The sequence below is a fragment of the Jaculus jaculus genome, chromosome 1, assembly GCF_020740685.1.
Source record: "Jaculus jaculus isolate mJacJac1 chromosome 1, mJacJac1.mat.Y.cur, whole genome shotgun sequence".
Classification (NCBI taxonomy): domain Eukaryota; kingdom Metazoa; phylum Chordata; class Mammalia; order Rodentia; family Dipodidae; genus Jaculus; species Jaculus jaculus.
The window spans coordinates 247,428,609-247,448,391 of record NC_059102.1 but is presented as its reverse complement, the minus strand read 5'-3'; the positions used below and the strand labels follow the sequence as shown (position 1 = coordinate 247,448,391).

General features: G+C 42.5%; 1 protein-coding gene and 1 pseudogene across 3 annotated transcripts in view; both read left to right on the top strand.

The window, feature by feature from the left end:
* Ctcf (CCCTC-binding factor) overlaps positions 1-19,783 on the top strand; it is a 112,913-nt gene that overhangs the window by 58,287 nt on the left and 34,843 nt on the right. For all 3 annotated transcript variants that reach the window (XM_004661689.2, XM_045152190.1, XM_045152191.1), the window contains 2 exons: positions 17,309-18,098; positions 18,721-18,891. In XM_004661689.2, coding sequence (XP_004661746.1) covers positions 17,318-18,098; positions 18,721-18,891 — 952 coding nt within the window. In that variant the 5' untranslated portion in view covers positions 17,309-17,317. The remainder of the gene's footprint in view (positions 1-17,308; positions 18,099-18,720; positions 18,892-19,783) is intronic.
* On the top strand, positions 10,301-10,640 carry LOC101606290 (annotated as a pseudogene).

Below are 19,783 nucleotides of genomic sequence, written 5' to 3'. Positions count from 1 at the left end.
CTCATTGACCCTCCCTCCTATATCTGCTTCATGACTGCTGAGATTAAAGGTGTGTGCTACCACACCCAGCCAACTTTTTATTTTTGTATTTGCAAGATGAAATGGGGGTGCGGAAAATAGGAATGCCAGAATGTCTAGCTGCTGCAAACAAACTCCAGACACATGTTCTATTTTGTGCATCTAGCTGTACATGTGTCCTGGGGAACCAAACTTGGGTCATTAGGTTTTGCAGGCAAGTGCCTTAACCGCTGAGCCATCTCTCCAGTCTCTCTAGTTCTTGTTTGGCTTTTTTTTTTTTTTTTTTTTTTTTAAAGAAAGTGTTTCACTCTATCCCAGGCTGGCATGGAACTCACAGCAATCTTTCTGCCTCTGCCTCTGCCTCTGGAGTGATGGAACTAAAGGTGTGTGCCACCACAGCCATCTTGTTTTACTTTGTTTTGTTTTTTATTTTTTATTTTTCTTTCTTTTTTTTTTTTTTTTTTTTTTGGTTTTTCGAGGTAGGGTCTCACTCTGGTCCAGGCTGACCTGGAATTAACTCTGTCATCTCAGGGTGGCCTTGAACTCATGGCAATCCTCCTACCTCTGCCTCCTGAGTGCTGGGATTAAAGGCGTGCGCCACCACGCCCAGCTTTATTTGTTTTTTCAAGGTAGGGTTTCCCTCTAGCCCTGGCTAACTGGGAATTCACTATATAGTCTCAGAATGGCCCCAAACTCACAGCGATCCTCCTATCTCTGTTTACCAAATGCTGGGATTATTAAAGATGTGCTCCCCCCCCAAATGTTTTATTTTTATTTATTTGAGACAGCATGTGCGTGTGAGAGAAAAAGGCAGATAAGAAAGAGAATGGGCACACCCAGGTTCCAGATGCTGCAAACAAATTCCAGACGTATGTGCCCCTTTGTGCCTCTGGCTTACATGGGTCCTGGAAAATGGAACTGGGATTGTTTAGCTTCATAGACAAACGCCTTAACTGCTAAGCCTTCTCTCCAACCCTAAAGGTATGCTTTATAAAAATGTAGTGTACTTTTTCTATTTGCCCAGGCTCCTCCAACTTCTGAGTTACATGATTCTTCTGCCTTTTCCTCTGAAATAGCTTGTTATTTTTTTTAAATATATATATTTTATTGACAACTTCTGTACTTACAGACAACAAACCATGGTATTTCCTTCCCCTCCCCTGCTTTTCCCTTCATGAAATAGCTAGTATTGAAGCATGTTGTACTGCATCTTTCTTCAGCATGAGTTTTTTGTTCTAAGAAGATAAAATCTGTCATTTATAGTACTGGTGATCAAACCCAGGACCTCAAGCATGCTAGGCTCAATTTTAGCCCTGTTCTATTCTTTTATATTTTTTTCAAATTTTTATCAACAACTTCCATGATTATAAAAAGTATCCCATGGTAATACCCTCCCTCCCCCATACTTTCCCCTTTGAAACTCCATTCTCCATCATATCCCCTCCCCATCTCAATCAGTCTCTCTTTTATTTTGATGTCATGATCTTTTCCTCCTCTTATGATGGTCTTGTGTAGGTAGTGCCAGGCACTGTGAGGTCATGGATATCCAGGCCATTTTTTGTCTGCGGAGAGCACATTGTAAGGAGTCCTACCCTTCCTATGGCTCTTAAATTCTTTCCACCACCTCTTCTGCATTAGACCTTGAGCCTTGGAAGGTGTGGTAGAGATATTATAGTACTGAGCACTCCGGTCACTTCTTTCCAGCACCATGATACCTTCTGAGTCATCCCAAGGTCCCTGCCATCTGAAAAGAGAAGATCTCTATCAAAAGTGAGAGTAGCATTAATATATGGGTCTGAACATTAAGAGAAATGCTTACTGGGCAGTTTGTTAATCATAGTATATACATTTAGCCAGGCAGCAGCAGACGATACACCCCTAGGGCTCATGACTACCCTTTTTTAAGTTTTCTCACACTAGCTCAGGCTGACCTGGAATTCACTCTGTAGTGTGAACTCATGGAGATCCTCCTACCTCTGTGTGGGCTACCACACCTGGCTTTTTTGAGGTAGAATCTCACTCTGGCCCAGGCTGACCTGGAATTCAGTATGTAGTCTCAGGTGGCCTCAAACTCAGGGCAATTCTTCTACCTCTGCGGCCTCCTACCCCACTCCCACCCCCAAGATAGGATCATGCTCTATCCCAAACTGACCTGGAATTCACTTTGTGGTCTCAGGGTAGCCTTGCATTTACAGCAATCCTCCTACCTCTTCTTCCCAAGTGCTGGGATTAAAGGAGTGAACTCTCACACCCGACTTGAACTATTTTTTCTTAAAGTCACGCCTTTTTTAAAAACAAATTTATGGACTGGAGAGATGGCTTAGTGGTTTAAGCTGTATGCCTGTGAAGCCTAAGGACCCAGGTTCGATTCCCTAGGACCCATGTTAGCTAGATGCACAAGGGGGGGCGCATGCATCTGGAGTTTGTTTGCAGTGGCTGGAGGCCCTGGTGCGGCCATTTTCTCTCCCTCTTTCTCTGTCAAAAATAAATAAATAAATAAAATATTTTAAAAAGTAATTTATTTGCAAGCAAGGGGGAAGAGGAAGGGTAGGAGAGAGCAAAGATAAAAATGAGAAAGGGGTCTGGAGAGATGGCTTGGTGATTAATACGCTTGCCTGCAAAGCCAAAGGACCCAGGTTCGATTCCCCAGCTCCCATGTAAGCCAGATACATACGATTGTGCATGTGTCTGGAATTTGTTTGCGGTGGCTGGAGGTCCAGGCATACCCATTCACTCTGTGATGTAAAAAAGTAAATAAAAATAAATGAGAATGGACATGCAAGGACTACTTTTAGAGTACCTGGATGATTGATTCCTTGTCTGTGTTCCCCTTTGCAAGATTGGGATTAATAGGTGTGTGTGGCCACACCTAGGCGTTTACATGGATTTAAAAAGAAATAAAGGAGTTGGTATAAAGGCTATCTAAATATCATTGAAGTTACATAAAATTATAATTGAGAAGTAATAAGAGAAGGGGATAGAGAAATAAAAGGAGAAATTAGGTAGAAAATTTCAGTGACTACAGGAACTGAGGCAGAGCTCCATGCTATTGCTCACAAACCAGTATCACACAGAGTAGGAGTGTGTCTATAGGCATAGGTTAGAAGACAGTGTAGGGTGTCATTTCTCAGGAACACTTTCCCCTTTTATTTATTTATTTATTTTTGTTTTTCAAGGTAGGGTCTCACTCTAGTCCAGGGTGACCTGGAATTCACTTTGTAATCTCAAGGTAGCCTCGAACTCATGGTGATCCTCCGACCTGTGCCTCCCAAGTGCCGGAATCAAAGGCATGCGCTACCATGCCCGGCTTGGTCTCCCCCCCACCCACTTTTTTTTTTAGATAGGGTATGTCTTTGGCCTGGAGCTTCTCAAGTAGGCTAGACTGGTTGGGCAGTCAGTCCCAGGGATTCTCTTACCTCTTCTTCCCCAGCATTGGGATTAAAAACTAAATGAGAGCTTTTTTGTTTGCTTTTATATTCATTTATTTATTTGAGAGAAAGAGAATGTGTGTGCCAGGGCCTCCAGCTACTGCAAATGATCTCCAGATGCATGTACCACATGTGGCTTATGGAGAATCAAATCTGGGTCCTTTAGTTTTCCAGGAAAGCACCTTAACTGCTAAGCCATGCCTCCAGCCCTTGGTTTTCTTTTTTATTGCAAGGCCGAGAGAGAGAGAGAAGGGGGGAATGAATATTGTTGTACCAGGGTCTCCAGCCACTGCAGTTAAACTCTAGGTGCATGCCCCCCCCCTTTTGTGCATGTGTGACATTGCATGCTTGCATCACTGTGCATCTGGCTTATGTGGGACCTGGAGAATTGAACATGAAGTCTTATGCTTTGCAGGCAAGTGCCTTATCCACTAAGCCATCTCTCTAGCCTGATAGCTTTAATATAGATTTTAAGCACAAGGAGGTTAATGGGTATTCAAGGGGAAACTAAAACACAGCCAGTGAGCTTTTTGTTTTTGTTTTAGGTAGGGTCTCATGCTAGCCCAGGCTGACCTGAAATTCACTATGAACTCCAGTGATCCTCCTTCCTCTGCCTCCCGAGTGCTAGGATTAAAGGTGTGCACTACTATGACAGCTGTGTTGTGTTTTTTGAGAAAGGATCTTACTCTGTAGCTCAGGCTAGCCTGGAATTCACTATGTAGCCTAGTCTAGCCTCAGACTCTTAGAAGTCCTGCCTAAACCTTCCAAGTATATTGGTATTATAGATGAGTTGCATTATACTCAGTTTCAGGCTATTATGTTTCTTTTTCTGTGTTTACTGTGAATGGTATAACTTTTGCAACATTTGTATATCCTATTTTTTCTGTAGTTTCTGCTTATTGAAAAATATGTAAATATAAATATATATGAATTTATACTTTATTCATAGCCAAATTTATTCACAAAGGAATTTGAGCAAATATGTAGAAAATATAGATAATTAATTATAGAGGACTGAGGAGATGACTCAGCAGTTAAAGGCTCTTGTTTGCAAAGCCTGCCAGTTCTGGTTCAGTTCCCTAGTACCCATGTAAAGGTAGGTGCACAAATTTGCACATACTGACAGAATTTATTTGCAGGAGCGAAAGACCTGTTGTAGACAGCTTTACATTGCTAGGATGAACATCCAAACCAGACACAGTTTATGGGAGGAAGAGATTTATTTCAGGCTTACAGATCCAGAGGAAAAGTTCCATCAAATGGCAGAAGAAGCTGCCTCCCATTTATAAATCTAAGCAGAGATGCCACCTAACACCTGCACCACAAGTAATCAGACAGAGCTCAAAATTTCTCTGAGTTGCCAGGTGTGGTGGCTCACGCCTTTAATCCCAGCATTTAGGAGGCAGAGGGAAGATTGCCCTGAGTTCGGGGCCCACCCTGCGATGACTTAGTGAATTCCAGGTCAGCCTGAGCTAGAGCAAGATCCTACCTGGAAAACTAAAAGGAAAAAAAAACTTGTCTGGATAACTTTAGGCTGTAATTCTGAACAGCCACTCAGTGACTCCTTGTAGCAGGAGTCTTCCTGCTAGGAGCTGAAGCTGCATTCTCAGTTTTTTGTTTTTGTTTTTGCCTTGGGGTCTGGCTCTAGTCCAGGGTGATCTTGAATTTATTCTGTAGTCTCAGGGTGACCTTGAACTACTGGAGATACTCCTACCTCAACCTCCTAAGTGTGGGGATTAAAGGTAGGGGCAGGAGGAGTGCTGTGAGTTCTGAGACTACAGAGTGAATTCCAGGTCCCCTTGGGCTAGTGTGAGGCCCTACCTCAAAAACAAACAAACAAACAAAAAATGGTGCTTGGGTCTGGAATTTGTTCATAGCTGCAAGAGGCCTAGCAGGCCCATCCTCTCCTCTCCCTTCTTCTTCCCCTCCTTGCAAATTAAAAATAAAGCAAAAAAGAAAATACAAATTAGAAGTTGGGCTTGGTGGCACATACCTTTAATCCCAGCATTTGGGAGGCAGAGGTAGGAGGCTATGAGTTCGAGACCACCCTGAGATGACAGGGTGAATTCTAGGTCACCCTGAACTGGAGTGCGACTCTACCTCAAAAAAGTAAAAAAAAAAAAGAAAAGAAAAGAAAAGAAAAAGAAAGAAAATACAAATTAGAATAAAAAGTCATTACATAGTGGTTGTCAAAATGGCTTAGTAGGTAAAGTATTTGTTGTGTGTGCATACATGAGGACCTGAGTTCAGATCTCTATTTTCCACGTAAAATGCTTGACATGTGTATGCACCAGCCTGAAGATGTGGAGATAGATTTATTCCTAGGGCTTACTGGGCAGTTAGTCTAGCCAAATTGGTGAGTTGTGTCCATTGCCTCACAATAAAAAATGCAAAGCAGGCTGGAGAGATGGCTTAGCAGTTAAGCACTTGCCTGTGAAGCCTAAGGACCCCAGTTCAAGGCTCAATTCCCCAGGACCCATGTTAGCCAGATGCATAAGGGGTGCACACATCTGGCATTCGTTTGCAGTGGCTGGAAGCCCTGGCGTGCTCATTTTCTCTCCCCCGCCGTAGCAGACAACTTCAGGTTCACTGAGATGAACGTCTAGACCAGGCACAGTTACGGAGGAAGGGATATTTATTGAAGCTTACAGATCCAGGGGAAGTTCCATAATAGCAGAAGAGGCTGGCCTGCCTTCACAGGTCCAAGCGGGGAGGAGGGGGGGGGAGACAGACAGAGAGAAAGAAGCACAAGCCTAAAGCCAAAAGGCACTGCAGACTTCAGGAGCTCTTGCTAGGCACACTTTGCATATCTTTAGATTGAAATCTGAAACCCACCACCACACTTTAAGATCCACCCAGTGATACTGCCTTCTGTCAGGTGTCTGCAGATGCAAACTGCAAACAACTGAATATATTGGGGGCCATCTATTCTATTCAAACCACCACACACACCCCCTTTCTCTTTCTGTCACTCCAAGATAAATAAAAATGAACAAAAAAAATTTTTTTAAGTGCAAAGCAAAAGATGTTATTACATAGTTTGAGAGGAAACAAACTGATTAAAATAAACTAAACAGGAAACAAGATCTGTTACAGGCTTTACAATGAAAAACTAAAGCAAGAAAAAGAAAGGAAGGAAGGAAGAGCCACTGCAAACGAACTCTAGACATATGTGTTACCTTGTGCATCTGGCTTATGTGGATCATGTGGATTCAAACTTGGGTCTTTTGGCTTTGCCACCAAGCGCCTTAACCTCTAAGCCATCTCTCCAGCCCTGTTTGGTTGTTTATTTATTTGCAAACAGAGAAAAACAGAATGAGCATACCAGGGCTTTCAGCCACTGCATACAAACTCCACAGTCATGTGATTTCTTTGTGCATCTGGCTTCATATGGGCACTGGAGAATTGAACCCTGGTTATTGTGCTTTGCAGGCATTGTCCTTAACCGCTGAGCCATTTCTCCAGCCCAAGTTTGGTTTTTTTGAGATAGGGTCTTACTCAAGCCCAGGCTAACCTAGAACACACTCTCCAGTTCCAGGCTGGTGTCAGACTCACAGGATTTCCAACCTTGGCCTCCTGAGTGCTGAGATTAAACGTGTGCACCACCATCTCTGGCTAAAAGTTGGTTTTTTTTTTTGTTTTTTTTTGTTTTTTGGGTTTGGTTTTTGAGTTAGGGTTTCACTCTAGTCCAGGCTGACCTAGAATTCACTATATAGTCTCTGGGTGGCCTCCTCCCTCTGCCTCCCACATGCCGGGATTAAAGTCGTGGGCCACTACACCCAGCAAAGAGTACCTTTTTAAAATTATTATTCACTTATTTATTTTCAAGTAGTGAAAGAGGAAGAGAACACACCAGGGCCTCTTGTGAACTATGCATGTGCCACTTTGAGCACCTAGCTTTATGAGATAGGGTTTTGTTCTAGCTCAGGCTGACCTGGAATTCACTATGTAGTCTCAGGGTGTCCTCAAACTCATTCATGGTGATCCTTCTACCCATGCCCAGCTCTTATTGATCTTTTGGAGAGTGAACAAGTTAGAGAGAGACTGAGAAAATGGGCACACCAGGGCCTCCAGCCACTGCAAACTCCAAATATATGCACCACCTTGTGCATCTGGCTTACATGGGTACTGGGGAATTGAACCTGGGTCCTTTCCTTTGGCTTTGCTGACAAGTGCTATAAACTGCTAACCTACCTCTCCAGTCCCCAGGGACCATTTTTTGAGCTGAGCATCTATTTTCAGTGGTACAGGGCTTACCTAGCATGTGCAAGGTCCTGTGTTCATTCTCTTGCACTGTACAAAAAGGAAAAATGTAGGCTTGAGAGATGGCTTAGTGGTTAAGCGCTTGCCTGTGAAGCCTAAGGACCCCTGTTCAAGGCTCGATTCCCCATTACCTACATAAGGCAGATGCATAGGTGGTACATGCATCTCGAGTTCGTTTGCAGTGCCTGAAGGCCCTGGTGCGCCCATTTTATCCTCCTCCTTCACACACACACACACACACACACACACACACACACACACACACAAAATGACAGGTTAATACTCCTTTATCTGTTTACCCTGGGAACCCTTCTCAGTGAGTGGGGTTATGGTATTCACTGTGGGGTCATAAAGGTCTGTCAGTCCCTATAGGGTAGGGGTGGGGAGGGTCAGGTCCATGCCTCAGGGTATTTCTACCCACCCTGTGGCTCTTACAGTCTTTCTGCCCCCTCTTCGGCACTGTTCCCTGAACCATGGAAGGCCTGTTGGCAGTCTGGTTTAGTGTTGAGTTCTCTGTAGTCTCTGTTTCTGCTTGCTTGGATTTTTTTTTTTTTTTTTGATTAATCACTGTATCTTTTACCATCACCGTAGGGCTAGTTGTCAGGCTAGAAGTATGAGCAGTATGTCACACTTTTGTGCAATTACTTCTGGGCCCTGGCAGATATGGTAGAGGTGGCTCCTTAAGTTTTGCAAGCAAATGCATTAACAGCTAAGCCATCTCTCTAGCCCCCGCCACACACAATTTTTTTAAAGAACACAGGGCCTTGGAGAGATGGCTCAGCTCTTAAGGTGACTTGCCTGCAAAGCCTACTAACCCATGTTGAGTTCCCCAGTACCCACATAAAGCCAGATGCACAAAGTGACACATGCATATGGAGTTCATTTGCAGTGGCTAGAGGCCCTGATATACCCATTCTCTCTCTTCTCTCCCCCCCCCCCGTGCAAATAAGTTAATAAAATATTTAAATAAAAACATTTTTATTTATTTGGGAGAGAATGGGTATGCCAGGGATTCTTGCTGCCACAAATGAACTCGAGATGCATGCACCACTTTGTGCATCTGGCTAGACATGGGTACTGGGGAATTGAACCCCAGGCCAGCAGGCTTTGCCAGCAAATGCCTTTAACCATCTGAGCCATCTCTCCAGCCCCCATGTATCTTTTTCAGTGAGAAAATACTGTTGGTTCAACTTCTAGACAAATTTGATTTCAATTTTTGCTCTTTACTGGTTCTTTTTCTATCTGTTATAAGTCTGTGACCTCTTTTAGGTTGGAATTTTGAATATTTGCATATCAATTCTGACATATTTCACATTTACAGCAGAGATGAATGGATTTTTCTGTGTTTTATTTTCTCCAATTTATGTGCAATAAGTTCAAGAGAAAGAGATTGTAGATGAATTTTTTTTCTTTACTAGTTCGATTTGGGTTGGATTGGTTTGTGTTGTTTGATTTTGTTTGTTTTGGTTTTTCACGGTGGATTCTCATTGAGATTGATCTGGACTTGGAACTCTAACATCAATCCTTCTTCTACCCTCTGCCTTCTGTGGACCAACCACCAAGCCAAGATTGGTTAATTTGGGTTTTCTTTGTTTTAAGATATTTTTCCATGACTTTTTTGGTTTTCCAAGGTAGGGTTTCACTCTAGCCCAGGCTGACCTGGAATTCACTATGTAGTCTCTGGTTGGCCTTGAATTCACAGTGATCCTACCTCTGCCTCCTGAGTGCTGGGATTAAAGGCATGAGCCACCACTCCCGGCTGCAATGACTTTCTTTTAAAAAACATTTATTTTCAAGGAAAGAGAAAGAATATAAATATGAGTGGGCTGCCATGGTCTCCAGTCACTGTAAAACAATTCCAGATGCATGCACTACTTTGCATCTGGCTTTACTTGGGTACTGGGGAATTGAACCTGGGTTGTTAGGCTTTATAGGCAAGTGCCTCAACCACTAAGCCATCTCTCCAGTCTGACAGCTTTTTCATTCCTTTGAGGTAGGGTCTCACTTCTAGCCCATTTTGACCTGAACTCACTCTGCAATCTGAGGCTAGCCTCAAGCTCACAGTGATCCTCCTACCTCTGCCTCTTGAGTGCTGGTATTAAAGGCTTGCATCAACATGCCCAGCTTCTAGAAAACTTCAAGAGTTGGTGATGCTTAGATGCACAAGGTGGTACATGCATCTGGAGTTGTTTGCAGTGGCTGGTGGTACATGCATCTGGAGTTGTTTGCAGTGGCTGGAGACCCTGGCATGCTCAAATAAATTGAAAAAAAAATATTAACTCTTTCATACCATCTTGGGTCCCATGCAGGCCTGCTGGAAATAGGACTTTTTTAAAATTTATTTTTTGTGTAATTTTATTTATTTATTTGAGTGTGACAGAGAGAGAAAGAGGCAGTGAGAGAGAGAGAGAATGGGCGAGTCAGGGTCTCCAGCCACTGCAAACGAACTCCAGACGCATGCGCCCCCTTGTGCATCTGGCTAACGTGGGTCCTGGGGAACTGAGCCTCGAACTGGAGTCCTTAGGCTTCACAGGCAAGCGCTTAACTGCTAAGCCATCTCTCCATCCCAAACCAGGACTTCTTAAAGGCCTATGTCTGGAAGGCTCTGGTGCAAGGCCATTTTTGCTAGTATAAGTGGAATCTCCGGAACCAAAGAGAGCATATGGCTCTTCTTAAAATTGAAGGTGTTTCTGCCCGAGATGAAACTGAATTCTACTTGGACAAGATATATGCATATGTGTACAAAGCCAAAAACAACACAGTGACTCCTGGTGGCAAACCTAATAAAACAACAGTAATCTGGGGAAAGGTAACAGTGGTATAATTCAAGCCAAATTCCAAAGCAACCTTCTTGCCAAGGCCACTGTACACAGAATATGTGTGATGCTGTACCCTTCAAGGATTTAAGAAAAGTCAATAAATAAAAGTGTATTTGTACTCTTGCTTAAAAAAAAAAAAAAGACGGACAATAAATACTTCAGCATGTTTTGCTGAAGTAGAAATTGCACGTTTGTTTAGTAAATCAAGTCCTTGAGTGAATTTTTATTTTTTTGTTTTTCAGCGCCAAGTGATCTTTTAAATTGTGAATTTGATCTTCCTACCACTGCCTCCCAAGCAGTAGGATTAAAGGTGCGCGCCACCACACCTGGCCTTGAGTACAGGATCACTATATAGGGAATTCCAGGTCAATCTGGGCTAAAATGAGACCCTATGTCAAAAAAACACACAAACGATAAAGGCATATTATTTTCCATTATTGACCATATGGGATGTAGTCATCATATCTTGCCATTCAAGACTATCGTTAACTGTGCTATAACACATCATTTTGGTTTTGGTTTTTCACCGTAGGAACTTCTCTCTGGCCCACACTGACCTGGCATTTACTATGTAGTTTTAGGGTGGCCTTGAACTCACGACAGTCCTCTTGCCTCTGCCTCCTAAGTGCTAGGATTAAAGGCCTGTGCCACCATACCCGGCTTCAACACATCTTTTCATCTTTGGGGGTGTTCAGTGGTACTAGGATTGAACCTAGAGCCTTATACATGCTTAGCACAACCAATGAGCTGTGTCTACAACCCTCTTTCTGGTTTTTTTTATTACTATTATTTATTTATTTATTTTTGGTTTTTCAAGGTAGGGTCTCACTCTAGCTCAGGCTGACCTGGATTTCACTATGTAGTCTCAGGATCGCCTTGAACTCATGGCAATCCTACCTCTGCCTCCCAAGTGCTGGGATTAAAGGCGTGCACCACCACGCCTGGCTCTGCTTTTATGAGTCAGGGTCTCAGTAACTTGCGCAGACTGACCTTTAACATACTATCTTCCTGCTGCAGCCTTATAAGCATATAGGAATATAAACCTTTACTACTTGGCCTAGCTTTCACTTAGTTTTGTTTCTTGGAAGGTCTCACTAAGTAGCTGAGGCTGGTCTCAAACTTACCGTCCTCCTGCCTTACTTTGCCTAGTGCTGGAATCATAGGCATGTGTCATCCATACCTGGCTTCTTTTGCCTTTCTACTGCTCTTTCCTGTCTTCTCTCCTGTGCTTTTAAATCAATTATTACTTTTTGGTCTTTCAACATAGGGTATTTCTCTAGCCCAGGGTGGCCTCCAGCTCAAAGAGATCCTCCTACTTCTGCCTCACAAGTGCTGGGATTAAAGGTATGCCACCATGCCCGGCTTTTTTTGTTTTTAGAGAAGTAGAAAAGCAGATAGTGAATGGGCCTCCAGCCACTGAAAATGAACTCCATGCATGCGCCACCTTGTGGATCTGGCTTATGTGGGTCCTGAGAAGTTGAACCTGGGTCCTTTGGCTTTGAAGGCAAACAAATTAAGTGCTAAGCCATCTCTAGCCTTTGTTTTGTTCTTTGACATAGGGTCTCACTTTAGTTACAGGCTGGCTTCAAATTCACATATGTCCTTCCACCTCTGCCCCAGTGCTGGAATTAAAGAATTCTTACCTTTTTTTTGGGTGGGGGTTCGAGGTAGGGTCTCTCTCTAGCCCAGGCTGACCTGGAATTCACTATGGAGTCACAGAGTGGCCTCACACTCACAGTGCTCCTCCTACCTTTGCCTCCCAAGTGCTGGGATTAAAGGTGTGCACCACCACACCCGACAAATCCTTACCTTTTTTTTTTTAAATTTTTTTTTATCCTTACCTTTTTTAAAATGACTATTTCTCATATGTATTTATTCTACCTAAGGATCCACCCCTTTCTCTGACATATTCAAAATATGCATACTTGCACAAATTGTCTTTAGATATTTATATTATATCTATGTTTCAAAATTACAATCATGAGAGTGAGAGCCTAACTTGAAAAATGGAACAAAATTACAATCATACTCTTAATTTATGAAACAGTTTTCTTTCAACCTAGTTATCTTCCTCCAAGCCAACCCAGTTTAACTGTGAACCTGTGTACCTTTTTTTATCCTCATCTTTAGAACCAGTTGTTGGCTATTGCTCAGTATAGACGTTGTACTGCTTTTGTTAGTCCTGACTTTAAAAGCCTATCTGGCTGCTAGCATTGATGCAGTACCTGTCTAGAGAATTGGAGAAAGCTATCTGTAATAAAAGTAACAAAAAATTTGGGCTGGGCATGGTAGTGTACGCCTATAGTCCCAGCACTCGGGAGGTAGAGACAGGGGAGTCACCTTAAGCTCAAGTAATTACATAGTAAATTCCAGGTCAGCCTGGGCTAGAGCAAGACCCTACCCCAACAAACCAACCAAAAAATAAATTTTGTTTTGAAACTAGGCCAAAAACACTTAAATTTTTATTTAGGCGTATCCTTGTCAGAAATGCTGGTATATGCCTTTAATAAACCCAGCACTTGGTAGGGAGAGGTAAGAGGATAACCATAAATTCAAGGCTACCCTGACACTAAATAGTGAATTCCAGGTCAGCCTGGGCTGGAGTGAGACCTTACTTCAAAAAACCAAAAGCAGGTCTGGGAAAATGGCTTAGCAGTTAAGGTGTATGTCTGCGAAGCCTAAGGACCCCAGTTTGAAACCCCAGGACCCACATAAGCCAGATGAACAAGGGGGCACGTGTGTCTGGAGTTTGTTTGCAGTGGCTTAGAGGCCCTGGTTCACCCATTCTCTCTTTCTCTCTCATTTATAAATAAATAAATAAAATATTTTAATGAAGGAGTAACCTTGCCAGGTGTGATGGCGCATGTCTTTAATCCTAGCACTTGGGAAGCAAAGGTAGGAAGATCACCATGAGTTTGAGGCCACCCTGGAACTACATAGTGAATTCCACATCAGCCTGGACTAGAATGAAACCCTACCTGGGGGGGGGGGGGAGGGGGAGGAAGTAACCTTGACTATACCTGTGATTTTTGTGAGGTCACAGTGTTGCTTTCAATTAGATAATTGCTTAACTTTTTTTTTTAACTTACCTTTTGGTTTTACCTCAAAAAAGAAGCCCCCCCCCCAAAAAAAAGAAAACTGACAAGGCCCTGCAATTTGTATCAAGATTTTGAGACCCTGTCTCAAAACAGACACACAAACCTTTACAGGAGAGGGAAGTGGAGAATTGTTGATAAGTAGATAAAAATTTTTAGTAAAAGCCAGCTGTGGTGACATATGCCTTTAATGCCAGCACTTTTGAGACAGAGATAGGAGGATGGCTGTGAGTTCGAGGCCAACATAAGACTACAGAATGATGGAGAATGGAATTTCAAAGGGGAAAGTGTTGGGGGGGGAATTACCATGGGATTTAAAAAAAATTTTTTTTGTTTATTTTTATTTGTTTATTTGAGAGTGACAGAGAGAGAAAGAGTCAGAGAGAGAGAATGGGCACACCAGGGCCTCCAGCCACTGCAAACGAACTCCAGATGTGTGCGCCCCCTTGTGGCACCTGACTAAAGTGGGTCCTGGGGAATCGAGCCTGGAACCGGGGTCCTCAGGCTTCACAGGCAAGCGCTTAACCGCTAAGCCATCTCTCCAGCCCGGATATTTTTTTATAATCATGGAAAATGCTAATAAAAAAATTTTTTAAATGACTACAGAATGAATTCTAGGTCAGCCTGGGCTACAGTGAGACCCTACCTCAAATAGGAAAATTTAGTAAGATATATAAGTACTAGAAACCTGCTATACTAGCAGTGCATATAATCAATAATGCAGTATTACACACTTTAAAATATGCTAACAGGGGCTGGAGAGAGATGGTTTAGCAGTTAAGGCACTTGCCTGCAAAGCTAAAGTACCCAGGTTCAGTTCTCCATAAAGCCAGATGCACAAAGTGGCACATGTGTCTGGAATTTGTTTGCAGAGCCTAGAGGCCCTGGTGTTTTCATTCTCTCTCTCTGTCATAAGTAAAATTGTGTGTATGTGTGAGAGTGTGTGTACATACGCACACACACATGCACGTGCACAGGATAGATCTCAAATGTTCTTAAGAAAAGAAAGCAAGCTGGTTTTTGTGGTGCAAGCCGTTTATCCCAGTACGAGAGAGGCAGAATTAGGATCACTAGGTCAACCTGGGTTAGAGTGAGACCCTGCCTCGAAAAACTGAAAAAGAAGGAAAAAGAAAATTATAGGGCTTGAGAGATTTCTTGGCGGTTTAAGTGTTTATCTGGGTTCAGCACCCCAATACCCATACAAAGCCAGATGCACAAAGTGGCACGTATATCTGTGGTTCATTTGCAGCTGGAGGTCCTAGTGTGCCCATTCTCTCTCCTCCCCCACTCCCAGTTTACAAAGAAATAAATAAAAATAGCTGATCTTACCCAAAAATTCATCAGTTGTGAGATTTAAGACCTTACAAAAACAATACTACAAACCTCTCTGCTAGTGCTTTATTTACTCATTTAATTTGCAAGCGAAGAGAGGTAGAAGAGAGACAGGCTGAGAGAATGGTCACACCAGGGCCTCCAGCTGCTGCAAATGAACTCTAAACTCATGTGCCATTTTGTGCATCTGGCTATATGTGGGTGCTGGGGAATTGAACTTCAGTCATTGGGCTTTGTAGGGCAGTTGCCTTAACCACTAAGCCGTCTCTCCAGCTACACTATTAGCACTTTAAAAATAGATACAGCTGAGTGTGGTGGCACACACTTTTAATCCTAGCACTTTGGAGGCAGAGGTATGAGGATTGCTGTGAGTTCAAGGCCACCCTGAGACTCCATAGTGAATTCCAGGTCAGCCTGAGTTAGAGTGAGACCCTACCTTGAAAAACAGTAACAAGAAAGTTAGATATAAAATATGTTAAGTTTGTTTCTGTTTTATAGGTGCTAGGGATCTTTTTTTGCATTTTTGAGGTAGGGTTTCACTTTAACCCAGGCTAACCTGGAACTTTATAGTTCCAGGCTGGCTTTGAATTCATAGCAGTTCTACTACCTCTGCCTCCCAGGTGCTTGAATTATAAGCATGACAGATTGGAATTAAGTATATTTATAGTATATCATGTGTTAAAGTAATATATCCATTGAATAATGACTAAATCTAATTAATACCCATTACTTCATATAATTTGTGGTAATAGCATTTAAAAGGACTCAAGAATTTTCAGTTATCTAGCACATTATTACTAATTATAGTCTTTGTTATACAATAGGTGTCTTTACTTTTCTCCTCTTTACTAAAATTTGGTGTCCACTGATAAGATTCTGGGTGTGATGGCACACACCTTTTGGGTTGTTTGTCTAATATCTTTTTTGTTTTTTCCAAGGTAGGGTTTTGCTCTAGCTCAGGCTGACCTGGGATTTACTATGTAGTCTCAGGGTGTCCTTGAACTCATAGCAATCCTCCTACCTCTACCTCCTGACTGCTGGGATTAAAGGCTTGTGCCACCATGCCCGGCTGAACCAATATCTATTTTTTAAATATTTTATTTATTTTTCTTTCCTAATTTTTATTAACATTTTCCATGATTATAAAAAATATCCCATGGTAATACCCTCCCTCCCCCTCCCCATTTATTTATTTATTTTTTTCATCAGTGAGAGAGGTAGACAGAGAGAGAGAGAGAGAGAGAGAGAGAGAGAGAGAGAGGGAAAGAATGACCAGGGCCTCCAGCTATTGCAAGCAAACTCCAGACACACTCACCACCTTGTACATCGGGCTTATATGGTCCTAGGGAATTGAACCGAGGTCCTTTAGCTTTATAGGCAAACATCTTAACCTCTAAGCCACTCTCCAGCCCTATCATCATTATTACTTTTATTTGTAGAAGACACATTGAAATTAATCCTACAGTGTTTCCCTTAGACTGGATTTCACCCCTGTATTATAATTTAATTTATTCATTTTGAGTACGAAAGAGAGAGGCAAATAGAGAATGGGCACACAGGGCCTCCAGCCATTGCAAACGAACTCCAGATGCATGTACCTTCTTGTGCAGCTGGCTTACATGAGTACTGGGAAATCTAACCTGGGTCCTTAGGTTTCACAGGCAGATGTCTTATCTGCTAAGCCATCTCTCCAGCCCCTGCATTATAATTTAATACCTTTTGTTAACCAGTTTCCTGATAATTGGAATTGAATTTAGAAGCTTGATTTGTTTCATATTATTTTGTTTAGATTGATGAGATTCCATCATAGTTGGTGCTTTTTGCTTCTATCAAAAAGGAAGATATTGGGGACTGGAGAAATGGCTTAGTGTTTAAGGCACTGGCCTGCAAAGCCAAAGGGCCCAGGTTCGATTTTCCAGTACCCATGTAAAGCCAGATGTACAGGGTGATGCATGCATATGGTGTTTGCAATGGTCTCAGATTCACTCTGTAAGTCCCAGGCTGGCCTCCAACTCACATTGATCCTCCTATTTTCCCCGTCCTCAATGCTGAGATTAAAGGCATGCCTCACCAGGCTTGGTGGCGCACGCCTTTAATCCCAGCACTTGAAGGCAGAAGAGGTAGGAGGATCGCCATGAGTTCGAGGTCACCCTGAGACTCCGTAGTGAATTCCAGGTCAACCTGGGCTAGAGTGAGACCCTACCTCAACAAAACAAAAAACAAAAAAAGGCATGCCTCCATGCTTGGCCTCACGATGGGTCTTTTTGTTAAATAAGTTATTAAGTAAAGTGTATATGTTTTCATTTAGTCAAACTTTATCTTTAATAACAATCTTTGTTCTCCCTTAATAAAGGAAGAGGAAATGGAAGGCGAGGCGGTTGAAGCAATTGTGGAGGAGTCTGAAACTTTCATTAAAGGAAAGGAAAGAAAAACTTACCAGCGGCGGCGGGAAGGAGGCCAGGAAGAAGATGCTTGCCACCTACCCCAAAACCAGACTGATGGGGGTGAGGTAGTTCAGGATGTCAACAGCAGTGTACAGATGGTAATGATGGAACAACTGGATCCTACCCTTCTTCAGATGAAGACTGAAGTAATGGAGGGTACAGTGGCTCCTGAAGCGGAGGCTGCAGTGGATGATACTCAGATAATAACATTACAGGTTGTAAATATGGAGGAGCAGCCCATTAACATAGGAGAACTTCAGCTTGTTCAAGTACCTGTTCCTGTGACTGTACCTGTTGCTACCACTTCAGTAGAAGAACTTCAGGGGGCTTATGAGAATGAAGTGTCTAAAGAGGGTCTTGCAGAAAGTGAACCGATGATATGTCACACCTTACCTTTGCCTGAAGGGTTTCAGGTGGTGAAGGTGGGGGCCAATGGAGAGGTGGAGACATTAGAGCAAGGGGAACTTCCTCCACAGGAAGATCCTAGCTGGCAAAAAGACCCGGACTATCAGCCACCAGCCAAAAAAACAAAGAAAACCAAAAAGAGCAAACTGCGTTACACAGAAGAGGGCAAAGATGTAGATGTATCTGTCTACGATTTTGAGGAAGAGCAGCAGGAAGGTCTGTTGTCAGAGGTTAATGCAGAGAAAGTGGTTGGTAATATGAAGCCTCCAAAGCCAACAAAAATTAAAAAGAAAGGTAAAATGAGTTTTATCTGTAACAGTCTAATAAAACCATTTTGGGATAAAGCATATGATAGTCCACATACAAGTTATTGTGTTATACTGGATGTTTTTTAAAAGCTAGTGTGGGGGGAGGGAGTGTTACCATGGGATATTTTTTATAATCATGGGAAACATTAATAAAAATTGAGGGGAAAAAAAGTAAAAACAAAAATAAAAAGTAAAAATACACACAGGGGGAAAAAAAGCTAGTATGTGAGTTGCAATCTTTCTAACCATCCCCTCCCCCCCAAAAAAAAAGGATTTGGTTTGTTTATATTGAGTACTGTTTTATTTTTCAAGGCAGGGTCTCACTCTAGTTCTGGCTGACCTGGAATTCACTATGTAGTCTCAGGGTGGCCTAGAACTCATGGCGATCCTCTTAGCTCTGCCTCTTGAGTGCTGGGATTAAAGGCACGCACCACCATGCCCAGCAGAACTTTTTTTTTAATTCTAAAGTAATACTGAAAATATTTTCGATTTAGTATAACTTTGATTTAATTATTTTAAAAGATAGTAAAATATTTGTAAAAAAAAAAAAGTTGGGATTAATGTAAATATTTTTTAACACTGCACAAAGTGTTTTGTTTCACTTACAGGTGTAAAGAAAACATTCCAGTGTGAGCTTTGCAGTTACACGTGTCCAAGGCGTTCAAATTTGGATCGTCACATGAAAAGTCACACTGATGAGAGACCACATAAGTGCCATCTCTGTGGCAGGGCATTCAGAACAGTCACTCTCCTGAGGAATCACCTTAACACACATACAGGTACTGGATGTGATTGTGGGGCTAAAACATGGCAGAGGTTAAAACTTACCCAAGGTGATGGCAGGGAGAAGTTGAAAAAGGAATAATCTTAATTTTTTTTTGTGGGGGGGGGAGGTAAAATCTCACTCTAGCCGAGGCTGACCTGGAACTCACTCTGTAGACCCAGGCAGGCTTCGAACTCAGGATGCTCCTCCTATATCTGCCTCCCAAGTACTGGGAATAAAGGTGTATACCACCATGTCCAGCCTGATATAAAAAATAAAATAAAAAATTATTCCAGCTGGATGTGGTGGCACACACCTTTAATCCCGGCACTCGGGAGGCAAAGGTAGGAGAGGATCACCTTGAGATTACATAGTGAATTTCAGGTCAGCCTGGGCTAGAGTGGGACCCTACCTTGAAAAGCCAAAATTAAACCCAGAATATATTTATTTATCTGAGAGAGAGGATCAGAGAGAAAGAAAGGGCAGACAAAGAATATGGGTGTGCCAGGGCTTCCTCCCACTGCAAATGAACTTAAGACACATGCCCCACTTAGTGCATCTGGCTTTACATAGATACTGGTGACTCCAGCCCGTCAGTCAGGCTTTGTAAGGAAGCAAGTACCTTAATTGCTAAGCCATCCATCTCTCCAGCCCCCCTAATCTTGATTTGGGGGGTTGTGTTGGGGGTTGAGGTTCTCAGTCTAGCCCAAGCTGACCTGGAATTCACTATGTAGTTTCAGGCTACCCTCAAACTTAATGTCAGCCTTCTTACCTCTGCCTACTGAGTGCTGGGATTAAAGATAGGTGCCACCCTGCCCAGTGTAATCTTGATTTTAAAAAATTATCAAAAAAATTGTTTTAATTATTTAATTTGAGAGAGGGGATGGGTACATCAGAGCCTCTAGCCA